The sequence below is a fragment of the Chionomys nivalis genome, chromosome 4 (genome assembly GCF_950005125.1).
Source record: "Chionomys nivalis chromosome 4, mChiNiv1.1, whole genome shotgun sequence".
NCBI classification, from domain to species: Eukaryota; Metazoa; Chordata; class Mammalia; order Rodentia; family Cricetidae; genus Chionomys; species Chionomys nivalis.
In genome coordinates this window covers 63,211,521-63,234,616 of record NC_080089.1, presented here as the reverse complement: position 1 = coordinate 63,234,616, position 23,096 = coordinate 63,211,521, and the positions used below count along the sequence as shown (strand labels likewise).

At 51.3% G+C, this 23,096-nt stretch overlaps 1 protein-coding gene across 2 annotated transcripts in view; it reads left to right on the top strand.

Annotated features, from left to right (window-relative positions):
- Positions 1-7,501: 7,501 nt before the first annotated feature.
- Positions 7,502-23,096, top strand: part of Smad6 (SMAD family member 6) — a 73,988-nt gene continuing 58,393 nt past the window's right edge. Inside the window, exons 1-4 of one of the 2 annotated variants that reach the window (XM_057769070.1) lie at positions 7,502-7,600; positions 8,053-9,385; positions 16,937-16,993; positions 21,674-21,751. In XM_057769070.1, the coding sequence (XP_057625053.1) occupies positions 8,563-9,385; positions 16,937-16,993; positions 21,674-21,751 (958 nt within the window). In that variant the 5' untranslated portion in view covers positions 7,502-7,600; positions 8,053-8,562. Of the gene's footprint in view, positions 7,966-8,052; positions 9,386-16,936; positions 16,994-21,673; positions 21,752-23,096 lie in introns of both variants that reach the window. The other variant, XM_057769069.1, reaches the window with a different exon arrangement.

The following is a 23,096-nucleotide window of genomic DNA, read 5'->3' as shown; positions in this document are numbered from 1 at the left end:
TGGGCTGTATTACACTGTTTTGAAGGAAGAAACAATTTCCCAACACCTGTGAATTAAGTCACTTGTCCAGGAAAAAATCCTTAACTTCCCAAGGCCCCAGAATCCTTACTGCTGGGCTTGACTGCCTTGGCCAGCCTCAGTTGTGATCCCACTAGGGCAGGCAACCCAGTGCCCACGTATTCCCTGGAGACTGACTGCGGTACCCTGGGGGTAGAGCAGCCACATCTCCAACTGCTTTGCATACATGCCACCTCAGTTACTTCCCTCCATGTTTGGGCGCAGTCTAAGAGTTCTGGGGCTCATTTTTCAGCTTCTTAAGTAGACAGGGCCTTCCATGAGTCCTGTGAGTCCTGCCCTGCCTGACTCAGGATCATCCATACACAATCCTAACCCTGATTGCCAAGCCAACCACTTTACAGTGAGAGGGGGCCCGCCCCAGAGATTGAGTTTTCAACATTGCCACTAATGTAGTGGTCCCACCTGGTAACGACTGGCTCTATTTTCACTTCGCTAACATGAGCTATGGTTTACTGAGCTCTTATTCCAGGTCAGACACCATGCTTGTCTTTTTTCTTTTTTTTTTCTTTTGCTTTTGTATTTTGTTTTCTTTTGTTTTGTTTTTCGAGACAGTGTTTCTCTGTAGCTTCAGAGCCTGTCCTGGAACTAGCTCTTGTAAACCAGGCTGGCCTCACACTCACAGATATCCACCTGCCTCTGCCTCCCTAGTGCTGGAATTAAAGGCGTGCGCCACCACTGTCCAGCTGACACCATGTGTGTGTGTGCATGCTGTTGAAGCCAGAGTTCAACCTTGAGTGATGTCCTTCCTCCGGCACTGTCCTTTTTTTTTTTTTTTTAATATTTATTTATTTATTTATTATGTATACAATATCAGTGTGTGTGTGCCTGCAGGCCAGAAGAGGGCACCAGACCTCATTACAGATGGTTGTGAGCCACCATGTGGTTGCTGGGAACTGAACTCAGGACCTTTGGAAGTGCTCTTAACCACTGAGCCATCTCTCCAGTCCCCCCCCCCCTTTTTTTTTGATACAAAATCTCTCACTGGCCTGGAACTTGCCAAGTAAAGCTAGGCTGGCTGGCCAGGGAACCCTAGGCTCCACCTGTCTCTGTCTCCCCATTGCTAGGATTTCAAGTATGTACCACTATGTCTGTGTTTTAAATTTTTATTAATTTTAATTGTGTGTATGTGTCTTTTTTCTCTTTCTTTCTTTCTTTCTTTCTTTCTTTCTTTCTTTCTTTCTTTCTTTCTTTTCTTCTTTCTTTCCTTCCTTGAGACTGGATTTCTCTGTGTAACTGTCCTGGCTGTCCTGGAGCTTGCCCTAGACTTTGAACTCCTGAATCCCTGGTGCTGGGATTACAGGTATGTGCCACCACTGCCTGGCTGTGTATGTATCTTTTATGTGGGTATATGTCCATGAGTACAGGTTCCTGAAGAGGTCACAAACTCTGGATCCCCTGAAGCTGGGGTTACAAGTAGTTGTGAGCTGCCTGATGTGGGTGCCGAGAACTGAACTCAGGCCCTCTGAAAGAGCAGCAATCGCTTTTAACCATGGCGCCATCTATCCAGCTACCATACCCATCTTTTTTACTGTGCATTTTGGGAATTGAACTCAGCTCCCCCTGCTCACAAGACAAGTATTTTTCAGAATGAGCCCTCTTTCTAGCCTCTCGACAGTGAACTTTGGTATTCCAAACTGCCTTTCAATGTCACAGCCATCTAAGACCCAGATCTTTATAAACTAGAAGTGATAGGACAATCCTGTAACCCCAGTGCTGGCGGGGGGGGGGAGGTGGAGGCAGGAGGATTGCAAGTTTTAGGATAACCTGGGTTAGTGACTGAGTTCTAGGCCAATCTGGGCCTTGTAGCAAGACCCGTTCTCAGGGAGGAGAAAAAGAAGAAGAAAAGGACCCGCTGGGCGGTGGTGGCGCTCACCTTTAATCCCAGCACTTGGGAGGCAGAGGCAGGTGGATCTCTGTGAGTTCGAGGCCAGTCGGTCTACAAGAGCTAGTTCCGGGATAGGCACCAAAGCTACAGAGAAACCCTGTCTCGAAAAAAAATCAAAAAAAGAAGAAGAAGAAGAAGAAGAAGAAGAAGAAGAAGAAGAAGAAGAAGAAGAAGAAGAAGAAGAAGAAGAAGAAGAAGAAGAAGAAATTATGCAGTGCAGAGAAAGATTTGGAAGGTGGCTCAGCTGTGGTATGTTCACCTCAAAAGCATGAGGCCCTACATTCAATCTGCATTCAATTCACCTTCATGACTACCACCACCACTACAAAATACCCCCCCCCCCAAAAAAAAAAGGAGGAGGAAGAGGAGTTGGGGAGGACAGGTGGTCTATCTGTAGTCAGTCATCTGGTAGAAAAATTGGATTTCCTGTCTAGGTCACCTGGACATTGTGGCCCAGTCTCTTACCCATTAGTCTACCCTGCCTGCACCTGCCTGGTGCAGGAGGCCTCGGATGGTTAGAATAACACTAGCAAGTGACTCAAGAGGGCTATGGGGCCGGGCATCGTGGCGCACGCCTTTAGTCCCAGCACTTGGGAAGCAGAAGCAGGTGGATCTCTGTGAGTTTGAGGTCATCCTGGTCTAAAGAGTGAGTTCCAGGACAGGCTCCAAAGCTACACAGAGATCCTGTCTCAAAAAAACTAAAAAAAAAAAAAAAACAAAAACAAACAAACAAAAAACAAATCAAACTAACCAAACAAACAAACAAAAAAACCAAGTTCAAAGTCACCCAACATGTGACAAAAGAGCCTAGATATGTGTGTCTCAGCCTTGTCTACTGCTCCCCTTTCTCCACTGCCTCCACTCTGGTCCCAGCTGCTGCTGATCTGGTCACTACCTGCAAGGCCTCCTCCCAGGCTCCTGCGCTGGCCTGGTCCGCAGGCTACTCTCCACATGCAGTTAGAGGAAACCTACTGAAACAGAAGATCAGCCTGAAAGTCAGCCTCAGTTAAACGGTAGAACACTTGCCTAGCATGCACAGGACCCAGGGTTTGGTCCCTAACACTGCAAGTCAACGGTATAACTTAGAAAGCAGGTTTTGCCTCCCCCTTGCTCAGAACCTTCAGTATCTTCCAACTGACTTAGAATACAAGCCAAAGACCCAGCAATGGCCTGCATGAGCCCACATCTGCCCCCAGTATTTCTCTAACCTCTTTACCTCTGTGAAGGTCCTGGAATGTTCTAAACACATGCATCCGAGGCATGATCCTGCCTCGGGGCCCTTGTGCTCGTTGCTATCCATCCCTATAGCTTTTTGCAAGCAGACAATGTGATAGAAAGCTCCCCACCCCCAACACACCAACTACCACTATGATTTCAATGTCACCACAAAGACTTCAATTTCATTATGTCATCAATAAAACCTCATTCCCTCATTCCGATGTCACCTTCCCAATGAAGCCTTCCCTCACTTACCTCCTCTCTCTTCCCAGACCTTGGTGTCTGTTTCCAGTACTCTGAGCACCGTGCTTGCTTTGTGGTGGTCTGTGTCTTCCCACCAGATTCCATGATTTCCGGAATTTGTTTGTTGAAGGTTCCTCAGCTCTGAGAAGAGGGCAGGGCACCCAGCAGAGCTCAACAAATACCAGTGAACCCAAAACTCCATTAGAGTATATGGGCATTGTCCCCCCAAGGGAGAGTCTGGAGAATATGTATCAGAGTTTCAGAGGGCTCTCTATCACTCTCAAGTGTGCCCCAGCTCTTCCACTTGGGGTTATGCTGGCAAGTAGATTTGCCTACCAAAGGAGCAGACAGCTCTGCTTAGCCAGTTGGCCCTATGGTTGGTCTATAAGATTAGAATGTATAATTGTTCTCCATAGAGTTAATAGGCAGGATCTGGACATTTGCATCAGTCTCTGTGCAGGGGTTATGATGAGTCTTCTGGTAAATCCATTTAGTTATGGCAAGAGGTGGCCAGGCTTTGTGATGACTTCTTTGTAAACTGTGCTCCCTAGATCCAGATTCCTTCCCACCACCCAGAAAGCAAGCTCTAGCTTTTGTGATTTCTGCTGTCTCATGCCTCGTTCCTCACCAGTTAGTGTGGAAACTTCCCAAGGGCAAAAGACCAATTTTTTTTTAGAACCAGGTGTACTCTAAAGGAGATACTTACCTGGTTTCGATTCTGCCACCTACTGGCTATATGATCAGAAACAAATAGTCCAACCTCTGTGTTTGCGGCACTTTAAAAGAGTCTAGGAAGAAAGAACAAGACCTTTCTTGTATTGTCAGGAGGATGGGAGAGGAGGATGCCTAGGAGGGTTTGGCCAGGTAGGATGGAGAGTTCAGTGAAGTGGGGGATTTTAACTCAGCCGCCCCACAGAGACTGAGTGTTTGGGGGTCAGGAGAAGCGAGGCGAGTGCCCTCTCAGACAGGTGGGTTCCCAGCGGCCTTTTCTGATGAGGGTGCTCTAGCCTGACAAGTTACCCATCTCTGCCTTGTAGGCTTTGTCTCAGAAGAGAGAACACGGAACTGTGCTGTGGGACAGTACTGAAGTGCAGACACATGGAGTGCTCCGAGGAGAGAGGAAGGACGGAGGTAAATCAAGGGCTCAGAGTCACCTCTTCCTGGGTGACTTCCTGCAGCTGCAGCCCTTGAGGATGGGCAGCTGGGATCCTGCCTTCCTCCTTCCCTCTCTTTTCCCTACATCCCAGGGAATCCTGGCAGTTTAGTTGGGTGGAGGTCAGAGCTGCGGCTCCACAGGCCTGCGCAGCTGCGCCCCACTGCACACACCCTCTAGTGGCTACAAGGTGTGCCAAGCACTAAGTTGGATGGGCCCTGAGAAGAAGCAGGCCTTCAGCAAAGTGCAGATCTAAGGCTTCTTCTCACTTAATGTTGGCAGCTGCCCCTACTGTGATTCCTATTCCCACTTTATAGTGGATAGATGACCCACACTTATCAAGTGGAGAAGTACCATAGCATTGGTCCTGAATTCAGGCCTACCAGACTCTGGTTGCAGTGAGGGGTGTTCTTCCTAGGCACTGTCCCCACCATACGTGTCCCACTGAGTAAGTGCCAAGAAGCTGAATTTTGCTTATGTTAGCAGCCCTCTTGCTTATTCCTTTATTTGATCATTTATTTAGTGTGTTTACAGTATATGTGTTGTGGGTGTGTACATGTGTGAGACCAGAGGTTGACACTGGGTGTCTTCTTGATGCCTCTCCTTATTTCTTTGAGACAGGATCTGTCACTGAAGCTAGAGCTCACCCATTCAGCCAGGCTGGCTGGTCAGAGAGCCCCAGATATCTGCCTCTCTGCCCCAACCTCCCCACGTCTGGGCTGCAGACCAGCACGACTGTGCCTGTTTTTTTTTTTTTTTTTTTTTTTTTTTTTTTTTTTACATAGACCACTGGGCATCCAAATTTAGGCCATCATGGCAGGCACTTTAGTGATAAGCCATCTCTCTAATCCCTGGTTTGAGGTAGCAGGCTTCTTGAAGTCCTGCTTTAGTCTCTCCTGGCCTGGTATACCTCAAGGACATTGTAGGAAGAGATGTTTGTGCTAGGAGTAAGGGGCAGGAGAGTCAAAAGCCTCAGCTCATATACTTCTCCAGGGCTGGGGGTGTGGGAACTCTTTTGGAAGTATCCAACCCTACCGTGCCTCAGTTTCCTTATCTGCACACAGAGAAAATAAAAGGCCGTGAGATGTAAGTGAATACATGCCGGTTAGGCTTGAAACTTCTGTTACCGGGTAAAGAGCTCAAAGCACATGTTATTATTCTTGTAACCTGAAGTCAAGGCAACAAATATCTTCGTAAAAGAAACATACTTGGTTTCTTTTTATATCTATTATTTTATTTTAGGGGGACTTTTGGAGATAGGGTCTTATGCCCCCAGGCTGGCTTCCAGTTCAGGATAGTCCTGAACTCCTGATCCACCTCCTAAGTGCTGGAGCTAATGTGTGTGCACAGTCCTGTAGGGCTTTCTTTGTATTTCAGGAGCCACCAATTTCATGGATGAGAAAGAGACAGACCAAAAGGCAAGTTCGTGTGGATGCTGCTGGTCCACTTGGGTTGTGTACCCTTATTAGTAAGCACTATTTCCTATAATCTTCGCTCTGTGAGGCAAGCATCATCTCCAGCATTTTAAAAGGAGAAACAGTGGTCAGGACTATTCCTATTTCACCTTGGTTAAAACAGTAAGGGGTGGGCGAGACAATCGGCCCTGGCAGCACAGGAGTACCTGACTCCAGGTAAGGCTTGCAAGCAAGGCCCTTCCCCCGCAGTGCACTCCCAGACCTGGCCCTGGGCTTGCACGCCGCGGTCACGACAGCGGCCCAGTTCGGGGGGGGGGGGGGATCACAAGTCCGCGTCCCATCCACTGCACCCCGCCTCCCTCAGGGAGCGGCGTCCAGCCCTAAGCCAATGAGAGTAGCGGAATTTCTTTCATTGAGCTCCCGGCCCCACTCCTGCCCGGAAGGGGGCGTGGCGCTGCGCCGGGGGTGGGGCCGCGGCTCGCCAGGGGAGGGCGTGGCCGGCCCCGCGGCTGAGCCAATCGGCGCCACGCCCGGGAGGGGGAGGGGGGAACCAGGATTTTTTCCCCTCCGCGCGGGACCAATCCGGACTTTACAAGCTTGAACTTTTGCCACCCTCGGACTAGCTAGCACGCCCGAGGAGGTACCCCGCCGCGCCGGCTCCAGGGCAGGAGCGGCCTTAACCCTTCCCGTGCCAGGCCCCGCAAGTCTGTCCCCCAAATTGCCCCTGTTTTCATAGTGGAACATAGCTGGGGAAAGCACGCCCCTTCATCCACATCCTTCTCGAAGGGGCAGAAAGTAAATCCAAGAAGGGAAAAGGAAGCGCCCGGCCTTGAGGGGGCCCTGGGACGCCAAGCAGCCTGGCGGGATAGCCTAGGCGACCGAGAGGAGACTTCCAAGAGCAAGCGCACTCCCGCCTCTACCCCACCCAGTCCAAGTCCCCACCTCCGGCTATCCTGGAGCTCCCTCGGTCGAAGTGTTGTTCTCTGCCCCCACGTAGCCTGTAGTGAGACCCCTAGTTCTGAGGAGGAGGTACGTGGAGCCTTCGTGGGTCACAGAAGATCCCGCTACCCCAACTTCTCGGCCGCTCTCCTAGTTCCCCAGAGACGCAGGGCAGGAAGGCGCGCACACACGCCCATTTTTACTAGCCCGCGCTGAGGCTGGGGGTTTGGACCGACTCTAAAGTGCAATGAGTGTTTGCAAGTTTGTGCACAAGCCAGGGAGAGGCAAAGGGCCGCCTTGGAATCCGGGTCGCTGTGGGTTCACTGAGTAGAGCTGGGTAGCAGGGTGTGTGTGTGTTTGCTTGCGCGTGTGCGGGATCGCTCGTATCCGTGCCCAAGGCGCGACGTGAGCTAGAGTCGCCGGCGCTGTAAGCCTTGGGGCGGGGGTGCTGGGGCGGGAGAGGGGCGGGGGCCTGGGTTCGTCCCGCCCCAGGAACCAGCCCCCTCGGAGCCTCGGGCTCAGCAATGGGACGTGTTCTCCTTTAAGAGTTAAGAAACTTGAAACCTTGTTTGCGCAACAATCAGCGCCGCGGAGCCGCCAAAGTGTCTAGACTGGCATATGATGGGAGGCAGCCAATGACTCCGCGGCGCTCCTCCGGGGGCCCTCAGTGTGCGTTTGAGGAGAACAAAAAAGAGAGAGGGCGCCGAGCGGGGGAGCGAGCGAGGGAGCCGAGCCCAGAGAAAGAGCCGCCGGGCGCTGCCTCGCCAAACCTCGCTGGGACCGCGGGGCCACCGGGAGGCACTTTGGTGGAGGGGGGAGGGGGGGCGACCTCGGCAGCCGCGGCGCCCGGAGCGACCCAGCGCAGCGTGGGGCGGGCTGCGACCTCTGCCTCGGTGGATTGCATTTTTAATTAAGGATTCCTAGCAGCTCTTGGGATTTTTTTACGGCTTCCACTCATGTGTTGACACTCGCGTTCAGGAGGGATTTGCCCCAAGTGCACCGAGCGCCCGGGACCTGAGACGGAGTTGCTTTTCGTGCGTGCAAATCCAAGCATTTGGGGTTTTGTTGGGGATCTTTTTCTTGCTTTGCTTTTATTTTTATTTTACTTTATTTCATTGCAGGGATCTGGGAGTTATCCACAAGCCTGAGTTTCGGATCCTGCAGGGAAAGCCCATGCAGCGCAGCACTTGGCTCTTGAAGGCAGAGTTGTGCAGACACATTTGGGGGTACGACGCAAGCGCTTTGTGCTCGTGTTCCAGCCGCGCAACTTTTGAAGGCTCGCCGGCCCATGCGGGGTGTTTCTAGCCTCGCTTCGCCCGCGACTCCCCTAAGGCTCCAGGGCGGCTGGAGTTGAGCAGTCCCGGCCCACCGCGGTCCATGTAGCCCGCTGGTCCCGCGCGGACTGCGGCTCGGCGCGCGCGTATTCCCGGCCCGGCCCGGCGCGAGCTCCCTCATGTTGCAGCCCTGCGGTGCCCCTTCGACGACAGGCTGTGCGCGGTCTGCACGGCGCCCCGCGGCAGAGCTTCATGTGGGGCTGCGGCCCGCGCAGCCGGCGCCTCGTTGAGGGATCGGACCCCTAGTAACCGGAGACCGCCTCCCCTCCCACCACCCCAGGCGCCAAAGGATATCGTATGTTCAGGTCTAAACGCTCGGGGCTGGTGCGGCGACTTTGGCGAAGTCGTGTGGTCCCTGATCGGGAGGAAGGCAGCGGCGACGGCGGCGGTGGTGGCGACGAGGATGGGAGCCTGGGCAGCCGAGCTGAGCCTGCCCCGCGGGCACGAGAGGGCGGAGGCTGCGGCCGCTCTGAAGTCCGCTCGGTAGCCCCGCGTCGGCCCCGGGACGCGGTGGGACCGCGAGGCGTCCCGATCGCGGGCAGGCGCCGGCGCACTGGGGGTCCCCCAAGGCCGGTATCAGAGCCGGGGGTCGGAGCTGAGGGCTCCCTGCTGGATGTGGCGGAGCCTGGAGGCCCGAGCTGGCTGCCTGAGAGTGACTGCGAGACGGTGACTTGCTGTCTCTTCTCCGAGCGGGACGCTGCGGGCGCGCCCCGGGACGCCGGCGATCCCCAAGCCGGGCAGTCTCTGGAGCCTGAGGAGGGTGGCGGGCCTCGGAGTCGTGAAGCCCGCTCGAGGCTGCTGCTTCTGGAGCAGGAGCTCAAGACGGTCACGTACTCGCTGCTCAAGCGACTCAAGGAGCGTTCGCTGGACACACTGCTGGAGGCGGTGGAGTCCCGCGGCGGCGTGCCGGGTGGTTGTGTGCTGGTGCCGCGCGCAGATCTCCATCTGGGCGGCCAGCCCGCGCCACCGCAGCTGCTGCTTGGCCGCCTCTTTCGCTGGCCAGACCTGCAGCACGCAGTGGAGCTGAAACCCCTGTGCGGCTGCCACAGCTTCGCCGCCGCCGCTGACGGGCCCACGGTGTGTTGCAACCCCTACCACTTCAGCCGGCTCTGCGGGCCAGGTGAGCGCGCGCGCACGGGGTCGCCTCGACCTACGCCTTCATCTTCTGATCCTTTTCTGTGGCCACCTCTTTGTGGATGCTCTCGGGATACTCCCTGGTACTGGGAGCCTGCAGTAGGTTGAGGAAAGCTGAGGGGTAGGTGTCTGCAACTTCAAATGGTAATTTCACTTGGAGCGCCAGCAAATTTAGAAAGGGGCATGTTCGGGTTTTCTAAGTCCAGCTTCTGGGACTTAAAGAAGATTGCAGCTTTGTGAAACAGGATAGCAAGCCATGGAGAGGCCAAAGGAGTAGGCGACATCTCCCGTTTAGGGATTCACCCCAGTTGGTTGCCAGCTTCTAGCATTTGTGTGCATATTCCCATACCCCATCTCTGCTTTTCTGCACCTAGGTAGATATGACTGTGAAATTGTTTGCGGACAAATCGTGCCTAGCGTCAAAAGTGTTTGCAAAATGTTTTACTTGTCCCTTTCTATGCTCTGAGCCCAGATTCTGCAGGGCAGTCTCTTGTTTCCAACATCCTTTGGGGGTGGAATGCCAGGATCCTTCATCGTTATAGCTCTTATAATTCTTGCCTTCAGCTTCCCTCTAGAGTTGAGGGTCCTAAGGCATTTGAGTCAGAGGCTTCTAGCTCTTTTGTTACTAGCCCCTTTGTTCTCCTGGGATCTTACGCACACACCCTTGCTTACCTAGGCAGGCTCAGGTACAGGAGCAGAGGTGAGGACAGATGAAGGCCCCTGATGGGCTCAGAGTTTGCGCACAGACTCTCACACACGTTTTTTTGTACCATGAGAAACACTCATTTTAGGTGTAGTTGAACACATTCGAGGCATTGGAATTTTTGCTGGGGAGAACGGGACAGGTAATTACCGGCTCTGGTCAGTTCTCAGGTCTTCCTGACTCAGTGTGGAAAGAAAACATGAGTTCAGGAAGCTTGGCTTCTCCCCTGTGTATAGATGAGGGCCTAGTGACATGAAGAGAAAGAAAGTGGCCCTGTTATTGTGATTCCTGATATGTGTTCCTCATGGTCGGTCCTTCCAGGCTCAGTGTAGAGACTTTGGGTAGTCCGTGGCTCTTTCTGTGCCTGGAGGCTAACTGACAGCTTCCCCTGGAGGAAACTGCAGTTTCTATCTCTGGGGGAAGGACCCTATTTGTGCTGGTATTGCCTCCTCTCAGTTTTCTTCCTAGTAGGAGATGGATGGTGGGGCTCACTATACTCTTCCTTAAGGCCCTACCTAATGGATTTCTTCCCCCTGTGGCTAAATTGCAGTATTAACAACAAGTTTGCTGAGCCTTTACACTGTATCAGGTACTTTGTGTGGGGGGGGGGAGGGAAGAGGGAGGAGGAGAGGAGAGGAGAGGAGAGGAGAGAGAGAGAGAGAGAGAGAGAGAGAGAGAGAGAGAGAGAGAGAGAGAGATTCATGCTGTCAAGAAATTCTCCTGGGAGGTGGGAAGAAGTGGGAAGGAGGTGAGGGGGTGGGGCTAGGTCAGTGGTCTGAGCCACCGGGAGGGCTGTGGGTGTGCCTGTAACTGGATCACCTCTGGGAGTGCCACGCCTTTAACCTGGAGCAGCCTAAGAGGAGGACCTAAGGAGGGCTAGCTCAGGTGGGTGGACCGGATAAGGAGGAGCAAAAAGCAGGAGGCCTTAGGATTGAACCCCACTTGGTTCCTACTCTTTGCCCTAAGAATTGGCCCTGCTTGGCCAGGGGGAAGTTGAGAGGGGCCTGATGAACTATAGAGTCAGGACCTAGGCTCTGTACAGTGACCTTGGATGAGTGTGTATGTGTGGGAAGGCTCTAGAGACATTTTCAACTGTACTAAGTATTGGAACCTAATTCCCCACTTCCCCCATGAGGCACCTTCCCCTGGTCAGGAGTGTGGGGGGCATGCAAGATGAATCTGTTCCCTGCCTCTGCTAAACCGAACCTAGGGAGGGCTCTAGTCATCCAGCTGGGGGCACCTTTGAGGACCGTGGTTGTGGGAAAGAAGCAAGAGTTTCCAGTAAGCCCGGTTGACCCTCTTGCCTTCCCTGAGACTGGGGACTGGGGAAGCCCTTTGCTGCGCACTCCGCCCCCGGGGCTGGCCGCCAGCCTGGCTCCTCGAAATGGGCGGGCACATAGCAGGGGTTCAGCGGAGCGCGTCCTGATAAGGAGACTGCTCCTCCCAACTTTCCAGCTCAGGGAAGAGGGCTGGGGCATGGGGCAAGCAGGCAGACAGACAGACAGACTGCCTGTTCGCGCACACAACTAGAGTAAAGTGCTTGGGAACACCCAGCACCAGTCATTCGCGCCCGGCCTCCACCCTCAAGGATTCCCAGCGTGAAGACACGTGGGAAGTATGGTCCCCCTTCTGTTCTGAGCCTGGGAAGTTGATGGCCCTGGCCTCCTCCCATCTGTAAAGTTCTGGGTTAGCCAGAACTGCGGTGAAGAGGTTCCTGGCAGGTTCTAGGCCCCCTGGGTTTTGTCTTAGAAACTGGTGTACTGTACAGAGGCCTTGCCCCGAGTACCAGGCTCAGTGCGTGACAGTCTGGAGCCTCTGAGAGCTGTCTTTCCTGGGCCTTTCTGTTTAGGGCTAAAGGCAGCGCTGAAGCTTGGTGGGTGCCTATGTGGACGGAAATGTGGAGAAATACCTTAATCACAGCTCTGACCTGTTTATAGAGTTCCTTTCTCCTGCAAGTATCCATTAACTCTGGAATGAATCTCCTGCTCTTTGCTTCCCTACTTTTTTTTTCTTTCTGTAATTATATTCAGTAAATTACTATTATCCAAATTGTGCCCGGGAAAGAGAGAGAGAGAACTTCTAAAGGGCTGGAGGAGGCTGCCTAGGAAAACACAGGGTTCCCAGGCCAGGCCTGGAGGAATTAGAATGGGCCAGAAAGTTTTTCCTTTTATTTGGCCTGGCATTATCCCTTTGAAATGAGATCAATTTCAAGTTGGGCTTCCCGGCCCCACCCCGCCCCCTCGCGGCCCCTCGGCCTGTCTGTCGGCTCCCCGCTCCTCTCTTGGAGGTGAGGAAGCAGTGATAATGCCCAGTTTGCCTCTTGCTGGCGCCAGCCGGCTGCGCTGTTTATCTGGCTGCTGGGGGAATCTGGGCAGTTAGGTTCCTCGGCCTTAAAGCGCCAGGAGCTCCTTTTGTGTCCTCCCGATCCTGAGGCTTGGGGTTGGAGCCTTTAGGTTCTGAGGGAAGAAGAAACAGGCACCCAGAAGGCCCCCTCCACGCCGGCCTGCCTGTCATTTCTTGGGAGGGGAAAAAGTCGGAGGCCCAGTCAAGCATGTGGGCTTGTCCTACAGCAGAGCTGCCCTACAAAGATGGGTGGAAAGTAATGTCACATGGAGACTCCCGCCAGGCTCCGAGAGAGGCTGTGAGCTTCCTTCTGGCTGGAGATGAAGGTCTAGATCCCAGAAGGCTAGGTAGCCCCTGAGGGCTGACCAGAGTGGGGTTGTGCTGTGCTGTTGGCTCCTGGCTGACTACTCAATTTTTGGAGGAAGTTAGGGGAGATTCTTCTAGTCCATGCCTCAGTGCTGGAGGTCTGAGGGGCTTGGAGTTTCTGATGTCTTTATCTTTTTCTCTTGATCATGACCAGTTAGTTCTCTCAGAGGTGCCTGCAGAGACTGGAAAGGCTCCGTTAGAGTTTACAGTGTGTAAATTTCCAAATCAACATAAATCTTATTTATTTATTTTGGTTTTTCGAGACAGGGTTGCTCTGAGTAACAGCCCTAGCTGTCCTGGAACTCTTTCTGTAGACCATGCTGGCCTCGATCGCACTGAGAGCCACCTGCCTCTGTCTCCCAGGTGCTGGGATTAAAGGTGCGCACCACCACTGCCTGGCTAATCAGCATAACTCTTAATAAGGGCTAGGACATCTTCTAGACAGTGGGTGGAGAGCTAGGGGTCAACTTGAAGATTCTCTCTGATCCTGTGTCTGCCCAGTGGAGGGCTCACCTAGCCTGCCTGAAAAGTGTCCTATGGGTCCATTCTCCTAAGTCCTGGAGGCTGTGTAGGAGGGGAGAGGGAACGACAGGTAAGAATTATCGGTATTGTTCACAGCACATCATTCATAACAGCGAAATGTGGAACCAACCCAAATGTCCATTAGCGGTGAATGGATAGACGAAGTGTGATGGAGCCGCACAATGGAATACCATCCAGCCGTAAAAAAGGGTGAAGTGCTCACACATGCCAAGGCATGGATGGGCCTGGAGAACATTGTGCTGAGCAAAAGAAACAGACACAAAAGGCCATATAGTGGATGATCTTATGAACATGAGACTTCCAAACTAGGCAAATCCGTAGAGACAAAGGGTAGATTAGTGGTTGCTTGGGGTTTAGGGCTGGAATATAGGAAGTGACTGCTAATGAGGATAGGTGGGGTTTTTTTTGTTTCTGTAATGCTGAAGATCTCCTACAGTTAGATCATGGTGATGGTCATGCAACTCTTTGAATGTACCACAAATAACTAGACTGTATACTTTAAAAGGGCGAATCTTGTGATCTGTGATCTTTGAGTCCGCCTCTCCCCCTCCCCATTTGAGATTACCTGGTGTTGGTTTCCAACAGCGACAGCCTTCCAGCATGGCCTTGGGCAGTCCTTTACTGACTGGATGTGAGGTGCCTCATCAATAACAAAGGAGTTGAGTGCTTCCTTGGTGGTGCAGGCCTGTCATCCCAGTCCCAGTGCACAGGAGGCAGAGGCAGGAGGATGCCTGATGTGTTTGAGGCTAGCTTGAGCTATGCATTGAGACCTTGTTTCAGAGCCAAAATAAAAGGGGGGTTGAATTTGGCCAAGCCTCCCACCGCTTTTGACCTTTGACATGCTAGAGCTCTGTATTCTGGCTGGTTACTGTAAGTCTTATACTTTTTACTTTCTAGAAGGATCTGTGGTTGGACTAAGTCCCTTCCAGAAGCTTAGCTGTCTTTCTCTGGCTGCAATGTCTGCAGTCCTGACATCTGTTTTCTTTCTCTCTCACTGATGATGTTAGGAACCTCTACCCAGGTGTGACTGTGGGTAGTGAGTACTTCAGAAGGGGAAACAGGATGAGCATTTCAGAGTGCCTGTGAGAGACCCCGGGGATGGCCAGGGATATGCCTGTGGTGTGTTCAGGAGGTAGAGACAAGAGGATTAGTAGTTCAGGGTCATTCTTGGTTTATACTAAATTCAGGGCCAGCCTGGGCTATATGAGATACTGTATAAAATAACTCAGAGAAAGAGGTGTTGGGTGGGGAAGGTTGGGATTGGTGACAGTTTCTCCTTACACTCTAGCTACTACTTCTGTTGCTGGAGACCGGTGTGAGGGCAGATGTCTAGCCATGCCCTGGGTTTCAGGGGTTGTACCAGAGGGTGGGCACCAGACATGGCTCTGGTTCAGGCTCCACAGCCAGTTTCCCAGGGAGTCACTTCCACTCTCCAGACTCAGTCCCCTCTCCCACGGAGCTCCAGACCTGTCCATGCTGGCCTACTGGACCTCTCTCAGGTTGGCCTCTGGGGCTGAGGATGGATTCGAGTAGCTCTTACTCCAAGTGTGTAGTCTTCCTCCCTGTGTCCGGTCTGAGGTCACTGGTAGGTCCCTTAGACTCTCAGATCCTTTCTCCCACTCTTTTGTCTTTGCCTGGAAACATTAAATGAACACTGAGTGCAGAGGACCCAGTGAAGCCAAAGTCAGGCCTGAGCCCAAATCTCAGCTCTGCCATGATTGTCTTTGGTGGCAGGAGCCAGTCAGTTTGCCCATCTGCAAAACGGGAACGTGGATACCATCTTGTGTTTATTTTTTAATCTCTGAGAAAGGATTAAATTGAAACAGGTGTCTGACGAGCATGACTAACCATCATGTTCCTGAGGTCTGTAAGAATTAGAGATGGGGCTGGAGAGACGGCCCATCAGTTAAGAGCGCTGGCTGCTCTTCCAGAGGACGCAGATTCAATTCTCAGCACCACATGGCAGCTCACAAAGTGTCTGTGACTCCAGTTCCCAGAGCTTCTACCGGCCTTCCACAGACATGCATGCAGGCAAAACACCAAGGCACATGAAATAAATAAGTAAATCTTTAAAAAGAAAAAGAATTTGAAGCAATACAGATATTTTGAAGTATCTGGCACAGAGTAAATGTTCAGGTCTCCAGTGGTTTTGCCATGTTTGACCTGTCCTCTGACCTCCGACCACAGACAGCCCCTGCTCTAGACTCAGCCTTGACTTTGGGGAAGCCACTCTGGCTGCAGAGGACAGGTTGGCAGGAGAGGGGAGCCTCCTTTTGGTGTATGGAGCACACATAGCTAATGCTCCTGAAACTAATGGTGCCTTATTATAATTGCGAAAACACTCATTACCCCTGTGTCATTCCTGATACCCACCTAATAATAGTTATTACCCCTTTATTACTGTGGAGTTTGTTTTAGCTTGCGATCTGATGGGGTTCAGTTTCATTTACAGAAAATGGAGGGTCATTTCATTCACCCAGATTGTTACTTAGTTTAGCAAATTGTTACTTCCCGGTAAAGCAGAGCCTAAGAAACTCCTCTGAAGGCAAAGTATATGTTTTGAAGGAGGAGTATTTTAGGCAAATGAAAGGCAGCCCAAAGAAAAACACTGTAGACAATCAGGAATCAGGAGTCTGAGCTGCAAGCCTGGCCCTGACAAAAGGAGAGACTGAGGCCGGGGTCTGGAAGGAACTGGCTTAGAACGGGAATGGATGCAGGGCCCCAGTAACCCTGCTGTCTCCCCACACCCAGGAATGGTGGTTCTCGTGTGGATGAAATAATTTTTCAAATTTATTGTTGCTGTCATGTATGTAGTGGGGACGCAGGCGTGGCATGAAACACTTGTGAAGAGGGCAACTTGAGGCCGTCTGTCCTCCCCTTCTACCATGTGGATTCTGGGGATCAAACTCAGATCCTTAATCTTGGCAGCAGCTTTTTTCCATACTAAGTCTATCTAACCAGCTCTCTTCCCTGCCCCCCTTTTCCTCCCCAACCATATTTCCATGTGTGGGCCTTCTGAACTCCGAGCTGGCTTGTTGAGCTTAGCAAATAAAAATTTAGGATTGCCCATTCAGTTTTCCTTTCAAACAAGCAACACAAAATTTTAGCTTAAGTATATCCCAGCTATTCTAAGGCCTGTGCTTAGACCAAGAGACTATACTCGGTGTTTAGCCCAAATGCAAACAGAGCTGAGAGCCTCCTGTATATGATCTGGCAGCCCGGGCACTGACTACTGCACGGGTGTTTTCCTAGTTGTGACGATAATAAAGATGCTGTTTATGGGATGTGACCAAAAGTTGTGCTAAGCATTCCGCACATGCTATCTTTTGCCCTTCTGGCAAAACCAAGAGGTCTGTGATTATCACCCCTGTTTTATAGTTGAGGAAATCGTCTTAGAGAGGTGAGGGAACTCTCTGGAGCTCACAAAACATAGGTGGCGCAAGTAGGGGCAGAGCCCGAGGGAGCAGCAGAGACGGTGGAAGGCATGGAAAACTTCCTGGGGTCAGAGGTTATTATTTGAGGAAACTAATAGTTAAAAGCACGTGGAACACCAGGTGTGACATGCTGTATCCTGTCTTCCAGAATCACCGCCACCTCCCTATTCTCGGCTGTCCCCTCGTGACCAGTACAAGCCACTGGGTAAGTGTGCCCTCCCCTCGAGGGGGTGGGCTGAATTGGGTGCTTTCAAACAGGGCGAAGTTTTACAAACACTCCCACGGTTGGGATGCTGTAGAGAGAGACTATTTACATCTTCAAATTCCAGGCTCCTCGTTAACCTCTATATGACCCTTAAACATGGGCCTGTGGGAGATGAATGGGTTCTGACTTAAGCTGCTCTTTGGAGGTGGGTTGGAATTTCTGGGTCTCTTTTCCTCCCTTCCTCTCCCATCCTTGGGTTATCGTCCACCAGTGTGTTAACTGGGAGTGTGACAGGCAGACCGGGCATGGTGTCTTTGTTGAGTTGTATCTGTCCTTGTTCCCCATCTGGACAGGTAGACAGGTGCCCTAGCTGTCTCCAAGGAAACTTAGTGGAGATGGTGTGTCGTTTCAGATAAGTCCCCTGCAATGGCTAGACGTGTTTTCTATATGATCTAAATCTCAGCTCATGATCTGGGTGCACTCATGCAGTTTTAAAAGCAGATGAGGGGCTGGAGAGATGGTTCATGGACTGAGAGCACTTGCTGCTCTTGCAGAGGATGTGGGTTCAGTTCCCAGCACCTACACTAGGTGGTTCCCAACTGCCTGTAACTCCAGGGAATCCAATGCCCTCTTCTGGTCTTCAGGGGCACTTGCTTGTACACACACACACACACAACTAATTAAATAGTATTTAAAAACAGAGATGCCCTAGGTCCTGGGCTCTCCCCAGTGGATTTAGAGCAGGGCTGTAGTCTGTGGTGTTCCAGTAGCAGGTGAGCTAGCCCTAAGAGTTCCAACACAGCAACTTTGTAACCAGTGGTTACTGTGAGGCCCAGGCCTCCAGAGTCCATTGGCATGGTATGGGTGCTATAACATTTCCAATTGACCACAAAGACTTAAGTTTATGGTTGAAGCATCCTCTCTGGAGTATGTGAACTCTAGCTTGGAAGGTTACTTTCCAGGGTCATGGACTCAGGGGCTCACCCCAGGTTCCTTTCAGCTCTTCATCCCCAGTGAGGTCAGAAATACATCCACTCCAGAGTTGCTTGAGGAGTTTGATCCATGGCTAATGGAGCAAGGGCTGTCCCTCAAGGGTGTTGGAGGTAGTGGCTGAGTAGCGATGATTGTGTGCCTTGTGCACAGGGAGCTTTCTTTACTTCGTTGGGAACTAGAGGGGTCATGGTCTTGTGGTAGATGAGGAGGAGTCAGCTGAGTGAGGAGAGGGAGACTCCTAGCTGAGGAGCTGCAGGGCTGAGACACCAACCCAGGGCAGCCTCAGCTCAGGCTATGGCTTCCCCATCTTCCTGCCATAGATAGGCTGGCCTCAGCATCTCCTGACTCAAGGCAGTCATACCTATAGAAGATGCCTCTCTCCATTAGAGAAAGAAAAAGTCAAAAGCTCATAACCAGGGGGCTGGAGAGATGGCTCAGAGGTTAACATTGTCTGCTCTTCCAAAGGTCCTGAGTTTAATTCCCAGCAACCACATGGTGGCTCACAACTATCTGTAATGGGGTCTGGTGCCCTCTTCTGGCCTGCAGGCATACACACAGACAGAATATTGCATACATAATAAATAAATATTAAAAAAAAAGCTCATAACCAGTGACAGGATCATTGCTAGAGGAACTGTCAGTCAGCTTGGGGAAAACAAACAAGCCCTGGAGAGTGACCGTTTAGAAGCTAACAGGTATCCCATTACTTCACAGGTGGGACACCTGATCCCAGAAAGCAAACACGACCCTTGTAGGGGCTCACAGAACTCCATCTTAGCATAAGAGATAAGAATGGCATTTACTAATTTGATTGATTGAGACAGGATCTCCTTATAGAGTCTAGGCTGCCTTTGTTTTAAACTCTCCATCCTCCTGCCTCAGCCTCCTGCTTGCTGGAATTACAGGCGTGCACCACTGTGGCTGGCGCTGTTCTTATTGTTTTAAATGGTGTGGAAAAAAGAAACAGAGTTGCAAGAACCTTGCCCGGAACATGGAAGGCGCACAGAATGTAGGTGGTCTGAAGGCAAACAGCCGGGAGCCCAGACATCTCCTTCACGTTGCCCACCTCTGCTCCTTTTTACTACTGTGCAGAGCTGAGTAAGCTGGGCATGGTGTGAAGCTCCCATGGCTGAAGATGGTTGCTCTCTATAGAAAAAGATGGTGACCTCTGATACTGCCGGCTGTTGCTGGAGGTTCATCTCGAACTGGGGCTCCAGATCCCATCCAGGATCCCTCCATGGCTTGACGTGGTGTTAGAGGCTGGGAGAGATCTAGGAGAGAGATTTTTTTCTATAGCAGCCACCACAGGAAGGCTGCCTTTGAGTGCTTCCGTGGAAAGGCTAGATCTGAGGGCGTGGCAAGGGTGTGACAGGTACTGAGCAGCTTCGCAAGGTAGAAGTCACTCGCCTTTCCTACCCTTTCTGAAAATTCAGGATGCTACCTGGATAGATGTAGCAGTTTGGTTCCCGGCACCCACGTCAGGTAGCTCAGAATTGTCGGTGATTCCAACTCCAGTGTACACGTACTTACATGGAGACACACACCTACGCATACAAATAATGTAAAATTTTTAAAACAAGTATTAGGACCCAGCCCTTGACCTGGTGCGGATTCTTCAGATGAGAAGTAGCATCGAGGCTCCAGGCATTCTGCACTGGGGACAGTAGGTACCAAAGGAAAACTCAAGGTGGGGAAGGTGGCTCAGTCAGTAAAGTGCTGGGACATGAGTTTATTCCCCAGATATGGAGGTATGCCTGTCCTACCCCTGAAGAGGCCCAGACACGAGTTCTCTCTGGGACTCACTGATCAGCCAGCCTAACCTACTTCGTGACATAGGCCAGTGAGAGACCCTGCTCATAGGGCAAAGCGAGGGATGGCACCCAGAGTTGACTTCTGGTGTATACACACACGTACAATGTGCACCTATATATACACACTCAAACATGCAAAAATTTAAATCTTTGTCATTGAAGAGTTTTTTTTTTTAAAAAAATATTCTTGTGTCTCTATTTTCAGTACTGTTACCAGCAGATAATATTTTTTGTGCCTTGAGAAATAGTACAGTATCTTAAAAAGTTGGGGCTGGAGAGATGGCTCAACAGTTAAGAGCACTGGCTGCTCTTCTAGAGGACCTGGGTTCAATTCCCAGCACCCACATGGCAGCTTACAGCTGTCTGTAGCTCCTATTCCAGGGGATCAGATGCCCTCATACAGACATGCATGCAGGAAAAACACCAATGCATATAAAATAAAAATTATTTTTAAAACTATTTTAAAAGATGATTATTTCAAAAAAAAAAAAAAAGATGATTATTTCCTTTACCTTGAATTTTCACACACACACGCAAAACTAGTTCGCTTCTGTGGCTCTCTGATCACGAGACCAGTAACCAAAATAAAACTCAGCATCTGGCAAGTGGAAAATGAAAAAAAAAAAAAAAGAGCCAAATTAGTTAATGTTTCATCTTTCCTGCTCTTCAAGCTATGTGGTAAAAGAAAAAAAAAAAAAAAACCCTGCAGGACGAGATGGAATTCTAGCTAGCCAGAGCCGATGCTGAGGGACTTGTCCCAGGGAACCTCCCTTCCTGGTGACTGCTGGGCCAGCTGGGGCTAGCCGAGCTGGATCTGGGTGACCAGAAGATGAAAGATTTCAGGCCTTCTGGTCCATGCTTCTCAGCTCCTGGTCAAGCCTGTCCTTTACTAGGGATAACCCTAAACTGCTCATTGCAGAGGCCCATACCTAGGGGGAGAAAACCTCCCAAGTCTTCCCGTCCCCCAGAGCATCAGTTTATGAAACTGGTGGGGTGGAAAAAGTTCCCTTCCATCTCAGCGCACCGCGGGCAGGGGATGGCCGATGATGCATGCCCTATGAACTGCCTAATTAAGCCTGCTTTAAAACACAAGCATGAATGCAAAACCCGGCCCAAGCTCCACAGGCCATTTTGATGGTGGGGAGTGGGAGAGGGGAGAGACAACAGAAGTTAACCTGAGAGCAAACGCTTGGCTCTTAATTAGAGGCGTGTGGGGACGGAGGTGGCTGGTGATTTGTTAGGTTCCTCCAGCTCCAGGAGGGAAGAGAGAAAGGGAAGAAGGAAGGAAGCAAGAACGAACAACTTCAAGAATTTTAATGGTTTGATTGCGTTTAGCAACTATGAATTGTTCAGGGACTTAATTTAACCTTACCCAAACAGGCTTCAAGTTGGTGCTTGCTCAGTCCCCTGATTGTGTACTACTTCTGTGGTCAGGGCCACCGAGACTCTTCCAGGTGTCAGGGTCACAGTGGTCTGCGTTTTTCCAGAAGAGTTCCGGGGCTGGATGGTTGGCCCGGTCCTGGGGTGATCCTGAGACTGGGTCATCACAGGGAGACATCAGTAACTTGTGAGGGGCCTGTGGGTGTAGCTCAATTGGTAGAGTGCTTGCCTAACATACATGAAGGCCTGGGTTTGATTCCCTGCATTGCATAAACCCATCTTGGTGGTACATGCCTGTAACCTCAGCATTTAGCAGACAAGAGCAAGAGGATCAGGAGTTCAAGGTTTGCTTGGGCTGCGTACTGAAATAGAGGTTAGCCCGGGCTACAGGAATAAATACATACTAAATAAGAGGTTGCTGGGACATCTGCCCTTTGTGCACAGGAACAGGTATCTTTCAGCCAACTGAGTTCTCTTTCTTTTCCCCCTCGAACAGATCTGTCCGATTCCACATTGTCTTACACTGAAACCGAGGCCACCAACTCCCTCATCACTGCTCCGGGCGAATTCTCAGGTTGGCATATTTTCTTCTCATTTGTTGCTGTGGCCGGTACCAATGGGGATAGATGTGGGTACATCGATGGATGGAGTTTTGGAAAGATTTTGATTTCTTGTGATTTTTGTGCTCTGATCCGCCCACCCTGTGAATGGGAAGATGGCCAGTGTATATGTGTATGTGTGTGTGTGTCTGGTGTTGTTGGAGTTAAGAACTGGGTATGGCGTTGCATGCCTGTTAGCCCAGTACTCAGAAGGCTGAGGCAAGAGTTCAAGACCAGCTTGTGCTACAAAGCTGTATGGTTTATGTGGGCAGAAACCTGAAGATAACTTGCCAGGTTTTAACCTTCGTCTCCACCACGTTTCTCTCATTCCTGTGACTTAGAAAGGCCTCTCCATTGTTATAGCCAGAGACACTTTCCTCAAGGTGGATGGGTCACACATAAGTTGTCTTCCCTCTGTTCTCTGGGGGAGGGCCCATGGGTAAGCAAAGCAGATAGCTTGGGCAGACTGGCGGGGGAGACGTTTGCTAAAAGCTGGTGGTGTCTATGTCCCGTACTTGGCAGTGGATGGCAGGAAGCAGGGGAAGGAACCCCAACTTTGGTGCTGTCCCCTAATTGTCTGAAATTCCCAGCTGCTGGCCCTAAGGCCCCTCACATTCTTGTGAGAGGGTGATTAGGGGGAACAGGGGCAGGAGGGGCAGGGACTTGGTTGGTGAGGTCTGAGTGTCCTTCTGGAAGCCTGGCTGGTAGGGTATGCTGTGTGGCAGCTGAATTTGTGGCCTGGGGCCAGGGGTGGCTTGCTGAGCCTCTGCATCTTTTCCTGACTCCACACCCAAGCTGTAAAAGCAAGGTAGTGGGGATGAGTGGTCACCGTGATCCGGGCCCCACCCCAGCACCTTACACCATCTCAGGGCAGCTGGGCTGTCGAAACTCATAGGTACAGTGATTCCTTGTGTCCCGCAGGGCCACAGGAACCTTGCTACTCCAGCCCGAGCTCCTTACTACTATTGTGACACCCCTTCCCCTCATCTGGAACAGTTCATTGTAGCCTGATGACTATATTCCCAGAGTTCCCCTCTGTCACTTGTCTAAGGTGACACAGTTCTGGCTGCTCCCAGACACCTGTCCATTTCCCTAGTCTTGCACCCTTCTTTGTCCATTCCCTGGTCTCCCCTCAGTCCTGGGAGGAAACCCCAAGAGTGTGACTGTTTTAAGAGATGGAGACGGAGCCAGGCGGTGGTGGAGCACACCTTTAGTCCCAGCACTTGGGAGGCAGAGGCAGGCGGATCTCAGTGAGTTCAAGACCAGCCTGGTCTACCAAGTGAGTTCCAGGACAGCCAGGACTGTTACACAGAGAAACCC